Genomic DNA, 16,662 nt, shown 5'->3' with positions numbered 1-16,662 from the left:
TTGCAATGCCACTCAGAGCTTTAAATCGCCAAGATCTGAGATGCACTGAATTTCCGCCCATCAACCTGAGACATAAGTTGAAAAGTCCCATGTGCTTGTATTTTCACCAGCACCCTTACGCTGCAAAACCGGAACTAAACGAACCAAACAGGTAAAGTGACAGTACGTCCTTGGACGAACTCTTTTACAAGGAGCTCTACTCCTATCTATCTACTATCAACGATCATAAAACATTATTTTTATGATATTTTCTTTTTTTATTATTATTTATCGTTTAAGCTTTAATTCTTTCATTAATGTGCAAATTACTGCATTATTTTATCTACAGTACAGACAAACTTATACATTGTCTAACTCCACAGATTTCTCTGTTTATGACCTACCAGAAGTCGTAAACGTGCGCGGGATGCTTACCAATTAAATTTTATGATATTTTAAGCATGGATTCGATTACGCACTCTCGACAAGTTATTCCATACCGTTTTAATACGCTTGATTAATCAGCTGATAATCTAGACTATAGGAACACAAACGGAAAATTTTCTTACTATTAAGTTATTTCTAAGAATAGGTTCAATTGAAGTTACTGTACAGTTCGTGTATTTCTTTCTAGTATCAAAGCTGAATACCCTCGAGCAATAAGGAGAACATAGCAATTGGCGACGTTGGACTCAATTGACAACCGTGTCAAGAGGCTTTTAGGTGACTCAGAATTAGTGGAAACGAAGCTGCAGAGCCTTGAACACCGCCGTAAAGTTGCCTGCTTATCGGTATTTTACAGAATATATCACAGAAAATATGCGATGGAATTACACGATTTAATTCCGAATTCCCCTTTCCATCACCGGGGGGCTGGGTGCATGCATGGGTTCCACCCCTATGTTGCGGATATTCCAAAAATCGCACGAAGCATTAAGTTTCCACATATATATGGCGAACGGCTATGGAATGAAATTCCCTGCCTGCAGACTTGTACCCTGAACGTTATAACTTGGGCATTTCAAACGCGAGAGTGAATAGTCATTATTTAGGTGTGCATGCTCTATCGTCGACCTTACCGTCACTTTCCATCAGGTGAGATGGAGGTCCAATGCGTACTTACATTTTATATAAAAAAGAGCTCAATTAAACGTAACAGAGATCCATACAACACAATTTCCACCGGCTCACCTAACAAATTAGTTTTCCAACTTAGTGGTCATAATGAACGGAAAATGATTTGCAAATTCAGGCCATTATATTTTTTTCAAACAGAAAACACTATTAAACAGCGGTGCTCTCTATCTCTTATATTATTACTTTTGTTGAACGTAATTTAATTTTTTTTATAATAATAATAATGCACACACTCATGCACTAGGGAAAGCCTGTAACGCGGGTGGCATGCGCATATTGCAATAGTGGTTGTCTTTGTACAACCACAAATTACATCCAAACTCACGAAAGAAACAAATGTAGGCCATACAAATATCTCTCCTAATCGAAACCAGGACCTCTGCGTGACAGTCCAGGGTGGTAACCGTTCGGCCACGGAGCCAGTTTTTGTATTTTAATATAGGTTAATAAATTCATTTACTTTAACAACATGATGCAACTTTGCCGTTTTATAATAGGTTCGTTCCGTGAAAATATAACTTAGTATATAGGATATTAAACCATTGGATGACATAATTATTTATGTTTCTTCATAACAGCTATTTATTCATAACATTACCAACACCACACCATTGTACCAATCATAGGAAGCTTTTTGGTTAGTTGCGAAAGACGATAGGATACATTATTTTTAATTGTAAATATATATTCTAAAATTGACTTTCGTTATTTCAAGGAAAGATTTTGGAATTTTATGGAAATATTAAAAAATAACTTACCCTGCTAATGGAGACTTCCAAATTTATTTTAACAATTTTATTTAGTAATTAAAAATTTAACTTATCTGAAAATTACATTTTGAGAAACAAAAAAGACGCTAATTTAAAAAATTAAAAAACCTGCAAATTTTAATGAAATTGTTCCTGACAACATAAGCATTCCCTATACGACTTCATAATATCAGACCTTGAATTCAGATTTTAATAAGAGAGTGTAAAGAAACCAATTTATGATAATTTTATACCGTTAAGTAACATCTCTAGATTTGACGATACAGCGTTAACTATGAAAGGTAATTTTAGAAAATTACAGCGATTTGACGTAAAGGTGCCATTGTTGGGAAATTGATTTTTTTTAAATTAAATTTGTATTGAATTGATATTCAATATTTTTTTATGAAATTACTTCACTAGTTTGTTATAATTATTAATACAAAGATCGAACACTTAGAAAAAATTCATTCGATCGGGCCGGATTTGAACCGACGTCTTCTAGCTTACCGTGGCAGAGACTATCGATTATCGATATCGACGTCACGATTTTTTTATGTCCTTGTTATCGGATCTTTGTATTTGGTTTTTCAACGACTTTTTAGCCGTAGCGCTATCTATGAAAGTATTTCGTCACCCAGTTAGGTAACTTTATAACTACCAGCCCTGGCTAGAGATGTCGCTATTAACTATATCATGGCAAAAAGCGAAAATTTTAGTCTAACTTCTCTTATACGGTTACCTATCAGTAGTTCGAAATGACATTTTCCAGAAATAACGTTTGTCAAATTTCATAACCTCGAAAGTAATTTTGAGAGCAAAATGTTTTTTCTTTTAAACCTAACTTAACCTAACCTAATCGTGTCTTTGCGATAAACATGCAATATATCCTGAAAGAACAACTGTTTCGATATAATTCGGTGTAATAATTAGTAATTTTCGGTGTAATGAAAATTCGAACAAACGTTATTTCGGACAAAAAAATTTCGACTTTGTGATAGGTTACCCTCTTATACAAATTCCAAGTCTGAAATCAGGAAACATAGGCATAATATGCGAACTTACATTCTAGGTACTTACCAGATCTGCTACTATCTTCTTATCGAGCCTCGTGCACTGGTTCGTGAAGTTCGACGGTTTTGTGAACGTGCGAGAGTTCACTGATGTCTGCGAAAGAATGAATTTACTTGATTACTTAATTGGGACGAAGCAGCATGCAGAGGACCTTGGTAAGTGGGACACACCAGTATAACCATAGGCCTCAAGTAGACTATATGGTTCTTGGTACTATCGTCACCAGATCATTATACACTACAGTTCCGAACACAGGTCTTCCTCATGCAGGCGGTTTAGTCCGCCACATTAGCCCCATGCAGGTTAAGGATTCTACACTTTCGAAGACTGTGAACAACCATCGCACTGTGATTCCCCCATAGGCCATAAATCAAAAAAAATCATTGGCTTATCCCGGTTAGATCAACTCACTAAGTTAGTAACTAGTTAACAAGCTTCCAAAAACTATAAATATCAATGTAATTAGGTTACGTTATCATTCACTTTTGTGCATCGGAAGTGAGCGCATCGCGAGACTAATTATCACCACGTGTGAGTCATCGAAACTTAATCACTTTGTTTTTGAGTGTCACTATTCCAAATCAAGTGTTTACGTGTTGTGAAAGCATGGAGATCCAAGAGCATGGTATGTACTTTTATTATCAATTTTTTTTAATTTTTTTTATGCATATTTTTTTTATATAATTTTTTTATTGAAGGCAGTTTTTTGGTGAAAATTTTTGGCATAACTTAATTTCCTTTAGACCTACAACTTTTGGCTGCGCTGAGCTGCACCTGAGGTATATGGTTTTTGAATAAGGAGTATGTCCTTATTAAGAGCTATAAGTTTCATTTGCATCTTGCTGCCTCTTCTTGGCTTAAAGGGGTGTCAAAGTATGCATGTCCATAGTATTGAATTTTTAATTTTTTTTAAAGTTCAGCTTTCATATTGTTTTAGGTACATTTTTCAAATGTTCTGTATCGAGGATGACAATTTTTGATATTTGGCACTCTAAAGTGGGTAATCCAAATGAAAAAATGCAACACGTCCTGAGCACTTTGACCGAAACATCATCCCTTTCTGACGACATCGAAAATATTGATTTAGAGACTTTAAGCCTTAAAATTAAGAATATTTGTAAACGAATTTCCCACTACTGGGCAAAGTCGAATCGTACTAGATCTAAATTCTTAGAAAAATATTCAGATTGGCTGCATGTCGTTGAAAATATTGATGTACAGCGAACTGAGTTACGTGTATCTCAGAGCTTTGACGAAGTTAAACCATCAACTTCTTCATCGCATGGCCGTCCGAGAATTAACTTTGACGACACCAGTAAACGTACAAAAAGGAGAAGATTGGCTAGTTTGTCTAACCAAGACCCTTCTCTTGTACAGTCATTGCTCAATGCGTCCGATAGCTTGTCTTGTCCTGAAATCGATTCTAGCGAAGTTTTATCGCTCATTGTTGAAGCTCAGTTAACTCGACATCAATATATATTAGTAAAGAAATTTATAGACAATAAGTTTTCAAAAACCATTTTCCCATCTTACCAAAGTGTCGTGGAATCTAAAAAACACTGTTATCCTTCAGATATTACTGTTACAGAATCATCCGCCGAAGTCGAACTTCAAAGTTTATTAGATCATACTGCTAATCGGATTCTCAAGTCTCAAAAAGATGTTTTGGATAGTGTACCTAATGAGTCTCTAGATAAGATATCTTTGATAGGGAAATGGGGTTTCGATGGCAGTACAGGGCATTCAGAATATAAACAGTGTTTTTCTGACTCCACTCTTGAAGACAGTAGCCTGTTTGTTACTTCGTATGTGCCACTTCAGCTTGTTTTGACAACAGATAACAAAGAAAATTCAGTAGTTTTGTGGAAAAATCCTCGTCCTTCATCAACTCGATACTGTCGTCCTATACGCCTCCGATATTTGAAGGAATCGACTGCAGTGTCAGTTGAGGAAGAAGCTCATTTTAAAGATAAAATAAGGAACTTGCAGCCTACTGTTTTCAAGGAAGAAGATCGCGAATATCGCATTACTCATTGTTTGCAACTTACTATGGTAGATGGTAAAGTGTGTAATGCACTTAGTGGTGTTTCTTCATCAAAATGTTTTATTTGTAACGCCTTGCCCAGTGAAATGAACAAAATTGACGAATGTTTAAATAAGGAAGTCGATGAGAGTAAATATGAATTTGGTTTATCACCTCTTCACGCGTTAATACGTTTTTTTGAATATTTTGTTCATGTCGCGTACAAGTTAGATGTTAGGAAATGGCAAGCTAGGTCCGCTAATGACAAAATGCTTGTTGCTGCAAAAAAATCATATGTTCAGACTCAATTTAGAGAAAGATTAGGGCTTATAGTGGATAAGCCTAAAAGTGGCGGAAGCGGAACATCAAACGATGGTAATACAGCCAGGCGGTTTTTCTCGAATTCAGAAATTTCCGCTGAAATTACTGGGATCAAGAAGGATCTCCTAGATCGTTGCTGGATCATCCTTCAATGTTTAAATTCGGGATATAATATTAATAAGACGAACTTCGAAGAGTTCGCTTTAGAGACGGCTCGGCAGTTAGTTGCCGAGTATCCGTGGTATAACATGCCTGCTTCCGTTCACAAAGTTCTAATTCATGGTGCTAATGTTATAGATTACGGTTTGTTGTCAATCGGAGAGTTGTCTGAAGAAGCAGCTGAAGCGACTAACAAATACATCAAGTCTTTTAGAAAAAATCATACGCGTAAAATGAGTCGCATTGTGACCAACACAGATTTAGTAAATAGGCTGCTTCTTCATTCAGATCCCTTCATAACAGGTCTACGAAAGTTACCTGTTAAAAAAAAAGGTGTACTGTCAAAAGCTGTATTAGACTTGTTATGTATTTAAAGTTAATATTGTTGAGATTTAATGTATTTTGGTATAATTTGTGTTTTGTTTGTATTTTGTAAAATGAACTTTTTTATGTATTTTTATTGTTTTAATTTATTCATTTGTGGTTATTGTTAATACAAATTATCATTATTTACACAGTTTTACCATTAAAAGTCGCAGTATAAAATGTTTTAGATACATCGTCTAAAAACAAAATTACTGCGAGACATTTTTACACCTAAATATTGTCAAATATTTTTTAAAATGTATAATTTTATTAATTTACGTTTACCTAATCATATTTTAACGTAATAAAATAAAAAAATAATAATAATTTCGGAGTTACGTATTTATGACCGCCTTAGTGTGGAGCGTGAATCACCGTGCATCGCAAAGAATGCCTTGCAGGTTTCAACGATACTTAGCTTCGATGTTAGCGAGAAGTACTTAACTTAGAAATTGAAGTGAAATAGGTACAGACCGTAGCACATCAAGCTACACGTTGACAGAGTTTATTTTATAACATCAAGTGACGGGACGAACAAGTCGTGCGCCTGATGGCAAGCTACACGCCTGTCTTTAACAGTTACAGTACCACTGAGAGCTTTAAATTGCAAAGGTCTGAGGGGCACCACCACTGCGCCCGTCGCCCGGAGTAACTCGCCCGGACATAAGTTGACAAGTCCCATGTGCCTGTAATTTCACCAGCACCCTTAAAACAGGAACACAGTAATGCTGACATTACTGCGTAGCGGCAGAAATAGGATGTACTCTTTCACAAGGAGATCTACTGCTACTAACTGAAGGCAATATTCGAACAAAAGTGTATACTTATTGACTGTGCGCTATTAGGATCTGAATCATGAACTTCTCATTTTAACAGCAACTGTTCGCCTATTGAGCCACAACTGCTCTTACTCAATTTTTTAATATTAAATTTATAATTAATTAACGAGTATTTAAAAAAAAATTAAGGCGTAAAAACGTCTTACAAATAATTATTTATCATTTTATAAGTCTGAGGAGTAATTATGGAGTGAATTCGGTTCTCTGGTACTCACAGAATAGAGGATTCTGTAGTTTGAGATCAGGGTCCAAAGTCTGTTAATTTTAATTGTGTGTCGACAGTGTCAATTCGAGGATTATGTACGTTTGGTAGACTGCTAAAAGTTAAAAGAAGTGGCTTGTTGGCTAGCCATCGAACTATTATTCAACTGCCATTGCAATTTTTTGATATTCTGCTCTTCGATTGCGAGTGAGAGAGAAATGGTATGTCGATGTCGTTTTATATTTTTATGAATTTGAAAACTAAATTGCTGCTTAAACCAGTAAAAAATTAAGCAATGCATATTAATTTCCCTTGTAGTTTTACTAGGGCAACATCTTAATAATAATAATAATAATAATAATAACATCGATCGTCAATGATTGAATGAATTAATGCCATCAATACCATTGTACTGACACTCTATTGAGACTCAACTGCCATTGAAACGAAATTTTAGTAAAATAACAAATACCAAAATTGCAATATAATCTTCACATCATTTCTCAATTAGCAGAATTGGGGCCCAAATAAACTGGTGTGTACATACACATTAATCAGTACGTACTTGTGTTTTAGAGCTGGTCAGCACCTTGTTAATGTCTTTAAAAGAGTGTATGGAGACGTCTAGTGTAGAATCTTCTAGTTTATCACTCCTTGCAGTTGACTTGGTTGATTTCTTTGTTGGTTCTGAATGCTGGAATGAAGAAAATATAACACTACTGTTTTATAACCCATATTGTAATTGCCTGCTGGCCCACTGACGGAGTGACAGACAGTGGGATGGGTGTTCCTTTGTTTACCCGATTATGTCCCTTACAGTAAACTACTTAAAGTTCGGTCTCGTATCACAAGCGTGGACCTCCTTTTGATTTTCAACCGTTATGATCTTTTGGGAAATATACTAAGGCTGGACGAATTATTACGGTATTTTATAATTATACTATGTTATAAAGGGTATATAAAGTATACAGAGTATACAAAAACGTGTATTTATTTATCTATTTTACGAAATAATAGTGTGTAATTTTCAGTTACTCACAAAGTTATGGTGCGAAAGATCGTCTTCCCAGTTGTTAATCTGATCAGCTAGAGCAGCCAGTCGGTCGAACTTTTTCCCGCAGGGCTTGCGCTCCTGTACGGGCCGCGGCGTGTCGGCAGACGGCGGGGTGGCTGAGGAGAACTCTCCCTCAGTGCGGTGGATAGGTGAAGACAGGTTGGGCTTGTCTGAAATATAAAATGGATTATTAAATAACTGGTTTTCCAAGGGCGGGTAGTTTTGACAGTTCATGGTGGCCATGTTGTTGAGGCCGCTTTTGTCAAATCTGTTCGTTTTTCAGTCATGGCAAGTTACAGCGTCGCGCAACACGTGCAAATGATAAAAATTTATTATCAAAATGGGTGTTCTATTGTGGTAACGATGCGTGTACAACGTGTCGTCGACTAAATGCTTTAAACTCGTGTTAATGTGAACATTTCAGTAGGCACAAAACCAGAATTGCTAGAAATAATTGTATATGTATATAATTAATTAATTACCAGTGATAGGAATTGAGGGAGTTAATTTAGCTAAACTAAAAAATAACGTGGACGTTCCCTTTTACAATACCCTAGATTTCTCGGAACTGATTATGTTTAATATAAAAAAAAAATATTGCGCATTATTTATTGAAATTTGAATACATTGGCGTCAAATTATTATTTCTTATTAAAGTATTTGCTACAAATTACTGTAAATTACTTTCCCAAAAAATAATATTTACGGACATTGACTTACAATTATATAGACGTCGGGTCCGCGCTAAAAAGTGTCCGCACTTGCAAGGCGCTAAAATCGTATACAGAGCGCCAAACTCCGCTTTAGTCTTCATTTGTTCGACTGACAGCGCGATACTGCGATGACATTACAATTTAAATTTCGAATAGGTTGACTTGGGACATTTTTTTCGTGGTTTTTGTATTACACCCGTCGTCCATTTATTTGTAAGTCAATGTTTACAGATGACTGTGTTTCTATAGGAACTTACGCATTTATACACTTTAGCAATTTAAAAAATTAACGTAAAACAACCTGTATTTTGAAATTTTTATTTTTTATTTTTTTTTATGTGAAATTACTGCACTAGTTTGTTATAATTATTAATAAAAAGATCGAAGACTTAGAAAAAATTCCTTCGATCGGATTCGAACCGACGTCTTCTAGCAAACCGTGCCTGACGCTATGCTAACTAAGCCACAGAACGTACCATATTTTGAAATGTTTAGAAAATAAACGGTAAAAATGACATTTTATTGATGACGAAATGGGTATGTCCATACTAAGAAAATGTTTATACTTTAGACAGATTAACTCCCTCAATTCCGATCACTGTTGATTACACACATTTATTTTATAACTAAGGTACAGGTATAATACCTTTGGTCTAGAAATTATATTTTAAGTATAAGTTGCCCGATATTGCGCATGAACACTGAAAAAGGAATCAGTGTCTACAAAAAATGAGTTATAAATTATCGTTTACACTTAACGACTATTTTACGTCGAATCGTAACACTTCAAAACTTAACTCGCCTATAACGATACAAAATTTTACAAAATCCTTCTGCAGTCTATTTACGTATTAAGTTCAAGAACAAATAAACAAATTCCTTAATCTTGAATGAAACAAATCATGAGACATCCTTTATCAATATCAGATATCGTATCGCAGCTTGAATCATTGTGCTCTAAAGGCCCGTCTACACGGTCGAGTTTCATCGCCAAGGAACTTGCGCAAGCTTAGCACGAGTTTGTGTATGTGCACGCATTAGAGGGACCTTATACAAAAAAAATATATTGATTAAATCGATATTTGCGAGCTCATACAATGTTTGTAACAATAAAATGAACTAGTTTATAGTTAACTTTTAATGATTATATTAAATGTATGTAAGCTAATATCTCTTCGTTATGTTTATATGCAGATTTTTTTCACTAGGCGCTCTGATACTATACTTTCTAAGTGTCAACTGTGTTTACACAAATAAATTAATTATGCATGAAAGCCATGGACTAAAAGTTTATTCAAAGGGCCAACGCTGTTGTCTGTACTCCCATCGAAACCAATAGTGTGTAAGGGCTTTGCAAAGTAATCTATATAGGATGTGAATAATACGAGCAAGTCAGCTTCATATAGGGTGTACCGTTTCATAGAAGTGAAATGATAACAAAAACGTAATAACGTGTCAGACACCCACAGCAATTACACTTGCCCAATCTCAAACTGGGGAATTTCCTATACTATGAGTTACCAAAGCTACGGAATTCACAATACAGAACTAATGGTCCTACTGGGAACCCGGGACTCATACAGTCTCGCACATACACTCGTAGTGCAAACCGTTGGGCCCCCGAGGTCGTTAAAGCACCGTTACTTTGACGACCTCGGGCGCCCAATGGTTCACAACCACTGGGTTGTGAATGCTAGAAATGTGCTGCACAGTGGCATAACGTAGGGGTTCTAGAGAGTAATGGGGGCGGCGGTGAGCGCGACCGAACCCTAAGTAGTCAATATTATTAATTTTTTTCTTAAAATTAGAAAATAAATTCCGCTATTTGAGACAACGATATGATGGCGACGACACAACACAAAAGTGGCGACGGCAGGCGAACATAAAAACACACAACGAGCCTGCCCGAACGAACTAATTTTGTAATCGTGAAAATAATGGGGCAGCAAATTTAAGTTTGGCCCCGGGCGACAGAAATCGACGTTACGCCACTGGTATTGCATCTTCAGGCTTTGGGTTTTCACCAACCCACTACATATCCACATTACATAAGGGAATTGCCTAACGAACCTATTAAGATGGGATTTGCGGAGAATTATCTCTGAACTGACTACTTCCTATTTTTAATGTTAGTACCTTTTTGATCACCTCCACCTTCCCCTACCACCTTTGCTCCCAATAAGTATAACCCAGTATTTTTTTATATTAGGTAGCAAACAAGCATACGGCCCGCATGATCGAAAGCATTTTTTATTTTTATTTTTTTGACGGGGGGAAATCTATGAACGCCTGCAACATCAGGGGTGTCACGAGCGAGTTGTCAACTCTTTAGGACTCTTCTCATACCCCTTTTGAAGAACTCCATGCTGTATTCCTGCGGGAAAACCCCGACAGGGAATTCATTCCGCAACCTAAATGTACGTGTGAGGAAGCTCCTCTAAAACCGTACAGTACGAGATCGACGCGGTTCCAGAGTGTGAGGATGGACCCCCTGCCGGTGGCGAGCGGTGCGATGATAAATTGTTGCTGTTAGCATCATGTCAAACAGTTCTTCAGAACATTGATCATTGCACAGGCGATAGAACAGACATAGACACAGACACAAGGTACAACGTCCTATCTTTACTATAACAACATAATAAAAACATGTGACGACGGCGAAACACGGGATAATAAAATCCATTGCCCACCGTACCGAAATCACAAGCAGAAATCCGCGAGTAATAGGTAGCTGATTCTACAAAACCCACAAATCTGAAGTGTTTACAAAAGACAAAACGTGACCTTAAAGGGACCAAACTGGATTTGCACTTTCATCATATTGTTGTCAGAAGGAAACTATCAAATATGATTGCCAAAAGCCATTAGCACCACAATCCCAGGATCCAAAAGTAACAAGGCATACGCTTTCTTCATTCTCCTGTTATAATCCTATTATTAGAGGTCAGTGCAGAGAGGGTTTTTCTGTAAAATGTAAGCTTCTATGTTTAAAAATAAAGATCTCACCTGAGTATAAGTTGCCCAGTCTATCCAGTCGAGACTTGACATTCTGTCGTAGACCAGCTCGCTCAGGTCTATTCTCCGTATCCATCTCCAAAGCAGGCTTTGACTGCTTGGCGTCTGGAAATTACATGGTTCCAAGTTTACTTTAGTAATTCTAATGAAATATAGGATATTAGATGTAGGCCTCTCCCAATGTTATGGTAAGTTTTAAACTTCTCTGAATATGTCATAATCAAAGAATGAAATAAACGTCAAGGAAGTGAATACATAGGCTCAATTTACATAGCGGCGGAACGGAAGGAACGGAAGCGTGAATTTCGCCTAGCTGCGCGGTCCCTAGAATACTCGATCATTCGCGGCTTTCTCGCGACTACGTATTGAGGCTGTAGTATTTTGTCGACCTTTGACGTCACACTGCGCCTGCCTTCGCGCCACTTCCCGCGCATTCGCCTGGCGTGGCCGACGGCGAATGCGCGGGCGTTCTCGAGCATGCGCGCGAATTCCGCGGAAGACGTGAGACGTGATTTTTGGTTATATATATATATAAAGTTCATTATGCTATGTAACATGTTATCGTTACAAAAATTCGTTTCCATTCCATTCCGCCGCAATATGAATTGAACCATAGAATGGATACCTCCAGGATGACCAGAATTACTTCTATTGTATATTGTTATATATGTTTAACGCATAACTATCAATAAAATTTTCTAGAAAAGGAAGAACAAAATATTTATAATTTGTAAGTCGAATTTAACTACTTCATTTTGATTTTTCGCCTTTTATTTTTAACCATTCCAAGATTTCAGACAGAGGTAATATCCACTCTATAAAATTTAGGTAATAACTATTCTATAATAAATATACTACGTCTATACTGATCTCTGCTTATTACTTAAAGAAACACCATTGCTCATTGCAGTATGATTTTTCTGAATTGGTGATCACAGTGTTATTCTAATATACTGATAACCAAATTCACTGCTGAAACTAAAGTTTTACTCAACAGTATAAGATTTACGATTAATATTCGATTAAGGTTTATATGACACTCTACATATCAATAATCGCATGTTGTCTCGAAAACAGAGGAGGGTGTTAGCCACTCTAGGATATTACTTGAGTTCAGGTAAACATAACCAGCATGTACCCAAACTCTGATCATAAATAACAACAAAAAAAAACTCTCTCCATAATTTAAAGTATTAATTTCAATGAATACAATCCGGATAGTGGTAACAATAAATATTTAAACTAAAACAAAACTATAATCTATATAGTATCCAGAAAAACAATAAAATATGATAAAATATGATGAATCTACCACCACACTTTTATCAGCAAAAATTACCTTTAAACGCAATCACAAAACAATCACCACTATTATCCATAGTAGGATTTCACAATTTTTAAATGACTGACAAAGGGACAGCTTTGACAAAGTCTGCAGAAATAAGACTGCTCTCAGCTTTACTGAATTTGTTTTAATCTTCATTCAAGTAATTGGTTTAGGTACTTAGAAATTAGTTTACAAAAACAATAATTAACAACTTAGAGTAATAACAAGAATTATCTAATGAGTGAGTAATTTGTTGCAAAATTGAGTTTGTTTATTTGAAGAAACTAGTTGTTTGTGGTTTACATTGATAAATTGGTTGTGACTCAGTCAATTTTGTTTTCTTGTGACTTTTATTATTGCGTTTTTTATTTACTTTAATTTTATTATTGACTTTGTTGCTACAAAGTTTGTTTTTAATAGCATTGAGTATTGCATCCGTCATTAGGAAACTAATGTGGTCCAATGAATTCGTGTACAATTAAGTATGTAAATCTGTTACAATGTCTTATATATAGTCATTCATATGACCCCTCCTACATAAAGTATCATATGTCGAAATTGCAAAGTTTACAAAGGAGCATTTTAAAGTTCTGAATTCACTGAAAGAGTGATCACCATAGATCATCTAACCGATATCTAGGATTTTATAATACTCTATCTGAGTAACGAGCTTTGCTGAATGAAACTGAGAATTGCCAAAGTCACGTGTTAAGTTCATTTCAGTGAATTCAGAACTTTAAAATGCTTCCCTGTAAACTTGGCAATTTCGACATACGATACTTTACGTCTGAGGGGTCGGCACACAAAACCAAATATTGTCGTAACTCAAAATTGTGCAATTAATAAAACACTATTTCAAAATTAAAAAAAGAAAAACTGAATGAAACTAATACACATATCGTCGCCATAAATTGTCCAATTAATAAAAAACTATTTGAAAATTAAAAAAAGAAAAACTGAATGAAACCAATACACATATCGTCGCCATAAGTCGTAAAGTCACTGAGTCGCAAATTTGACTTACAACTTGGCCTCTGATGACTGTTTCTGGATGGTTCACGGACTAAGTCTATGTAGTCTAGTTCAATTGATATTGGACATTTGCTACTTATTGTTTTTTCGCCCTAAGGCAACAATATATTCACGTTTATAAATGGATAATTGCGTATAAATGAAAATAATCACATAATTCGCAATAAAATTCATTCAGTATTTTTTTTTTCATATTGTGTTTTCTCAATTCCACAATTTTAAGTACGATTTCATGTACGAGACAGTCATAGATGTTTTCAATATTTGCATTGACATTTTCTAAAATATTTACTATTCCATGCAAAGCATTTTTAAACAAATTACTGGGTAAAAAATACCACAGAGTATTTATGTATGATGATTAACTTTGCTGAGCGCCCTGGCGGCACGGGGCTCTAGGTACCTTCTAACCAATAGTTAATGCATATGCACACCGCGAAACAACCAGTTTGCACGCGGTCTTTGGAGACGACATACGAATAAAGTGAGTATGGGTGTACCCGCTAGCGACAGTACTTGTTATATTATTTTTCAGTTTACTTATGATTGTTTTCGCTAGTCTTTACGACTACCAAGGTCAGAGAAGATTATAGCACCTTTTCAGGTTTCAAGAACACTGTATATGGTGGTATCATAGGTCCCAAAGAAGAATAAGTGGTTCTCTTGACATCAACTACGTACCATGATGGCAAAAAATATTCTGGAGAAGGAATAAAGTCAGAAATGATAATACACTATAACAGAACCAAGTGTGGTGTCGATGACAACATCAACCACCACCACCACAAGGATGAGCTTTTTATTTGTAAGTTGTTTAAGCATGTGTATTTAGTTTGTGTGTACGTGAGCATGCTCTATTTTAATTCAAGTATATGTTTTTAAAAACGCTCCTCTTTACCAACAATCATAAACAAGTGATAAATCACCCGGTGTGTACGCCAGCGGTGGTTAGCAACCGGTTCCAGACGAGTCACGCGAATAATATGTATAGTGAAAGAACTTCTACCTACCTTCTACCCCGTCTAATAAACGAGTTACTGCTAGAATTACGTCATTATTTATCAACCACTAATATAAAAAGTAAACTTAAAAATTGCTTGGTAAACAGCTTAATCAATTGCGATAAATTTGATTGTTTTTAAATGTATTTATCCAATTTCTGTATGCTCGTTTTGGTTATTGATAGATTATTTATGGAAATTATGTAAATATTAGCAAAATTTTCTATTAGCTAATTGAATATATGTGTTGTGTGGATACCATTCGCATAACTATGAACCTTAGTGGTTTAAAATGCAGCTAGAAACATTGTTGTGTATTACATTTTAAATGAAAAATAAATAAAAAGAATTTGTGTTAACATTAATTGGGGGTATTTTTCAAAGATTTCGACTCAACCAAAGAACAGAGTCCGATGTGATAATACAATGAAAAGACAACAAATATATAATCTCGTTATTCAAAATAAGGCTTAGCTAAAGGAGTTTTCAGAATTTTGTGTATTATTTTGTTTCTGTTGTTTGTTGTTGTTGTGGTTGACCATAGGTAGATTCATAGCTAAGAACACTTAGGTGTTCAAAATGTACAATGTTCTGAGAATAAGCAGTCTTGCACAAAGGTCTGTTCTACTGAGGAGTTGATTTATTACAGTTCCACTCACCTTCAATTTCCTTAATAGTTACACCATTCCCACTACCACAAGTTGCATCATACACGTTCATAGGCGCATCTCTTTCCTCCACTTGCACTTCAATTTGGATGTCATTCCTGTGCATAATATTAATCTCTACAGATACGTCAGACCCTCGTCGGCTATTCTTACTGCCTCTCGGGCTTTTAAACTCCTTTTTGGTCACTATAAAGTCACTGCGACCCTTTTGTGGAGACGCAACAGAAGTGCTGTCGTTTTTTTGGATACTACGCTTAGGCGATCGAGTTACAGGTTCTTTTATACTCTTTTTAGGCGATAATACACTATCCGATATTACACTGTCTTTTGAGGCTCTGGCAGGGGATTTCACAGGCGAACTCTCCGATTTCAAGTTAGAGGCGTTCTGGGTTAAAGGTTTTCGTTTTGGAACTGCTTGACCGGAACTTGCAAGTTTTTGGTCAATTTTCTCCTGCCTAGCTCTTGCCCTCTCCAACATACGCTAAAACAAGAATTCAGAAGTAATAATCAATAGTTTATCATTGATCTTTATTAAAACATAGCCGTTAATTCAAGTAAACACGAAACCTACCTGAGTGAAGGGATCCATCTTAGAATTCACGCAAAGAATACACAAATAAACACAAATCACACCATTAAAGCGATTAACCTCACGTCTTGGTCATAAAATCACGCAATTTTTAACAAACTTTAGCAATTGTATCCTTGATACACAATTGGTATCACAAATTCACCCGTTGAAAACGTTTGACATTTACAAATTTGAATTTAGTTCACGTAAATGCCGCTAGGGAACGTAGCAAACAGTGTCGCATGTTTCGTTTAGAAATATAATTTAAAAAATTTAGACTTTTCATGATTTTCTGGGAAATCCATCCTGCAAAATTTTAATAGAAATAAAAACAAGCCTTATTTCTGAACTACGCTTCTCGTTACAAAAAAATATAGGACTAAAGTAAAATACCGCCTTTTTGAACGAAGCCTTGAGCAATGTAAATAAGTA

General features: G+C 35.8%; 1 protein-coding gene across 2 annotated transcripts in view; it reads right to left on the bottom strand.

Moving 5' to 3' along the window:
* The window catches only part of LOC113230735 (anillin-like), a 73,620-nt gene extending 57,303 nt beyond the window's left edge, over window positions 1-16,317 (bottom strand). For both annotated transcript variants that reach the window (XM_026464812.1, XM_026464820.1), the window contains exons 1-6: window positions 16,231-16,317; window positions 15,651-16,140; window positions 11,623-11,736; window positions 7,889-8,073; window positions 7,415-7,543; window positions 2,946-3,032 (exon numbers count right to left, since the gene is read on the bottom strand). In XM_026464812.1, coding sequence (XP_026320597.1) covers window positions 2,946-3,032; window positions 7,415-7,543; window positions 7,889-8,073; window positions 11,623-11,736; window positions 15,651-16,140; window positions 16,231-16,248 — 1,023 coding nt within the window. In that variant the 5' untranslated portion in view covers window positions 16,249-16,317. The remainder of the gene's footprint in view (window positions 1-2,945; window positions 3,033-7,414; window positions 7,544-7,888; window positions 8,074-11,622; window positions 11,737-15,650; window positions 16,141-16,230) is intronic.
* Between the last annotated feature and the right edge of the window lie 345 nt (window positions 16,318-16,662).

Source organism: Hyposmocoma kahamanoa, unplaced genomic scaffold, assembly GCF_003589595.1.
Source record: "Hyposmocoma kahamanoa isolate Upper Pololo Valley unplaced genomic scaffold, ASM358959v1 101, whole genome shotgun sequence".
In the NCBI taxonomy this organism is placed as follows: Eukaryota; Metazoa; Arthropoda; class Insecta; order Lepidoptera; family Cosmopterigidae; genus Hyposmocoma; species Hyposmocoma kahamanoa.
The sequence above is the reverse complement of the archived record's forward strand: the minus strand, read 5'-3'. Positions and strand labels throughout refer to the sequence as shown.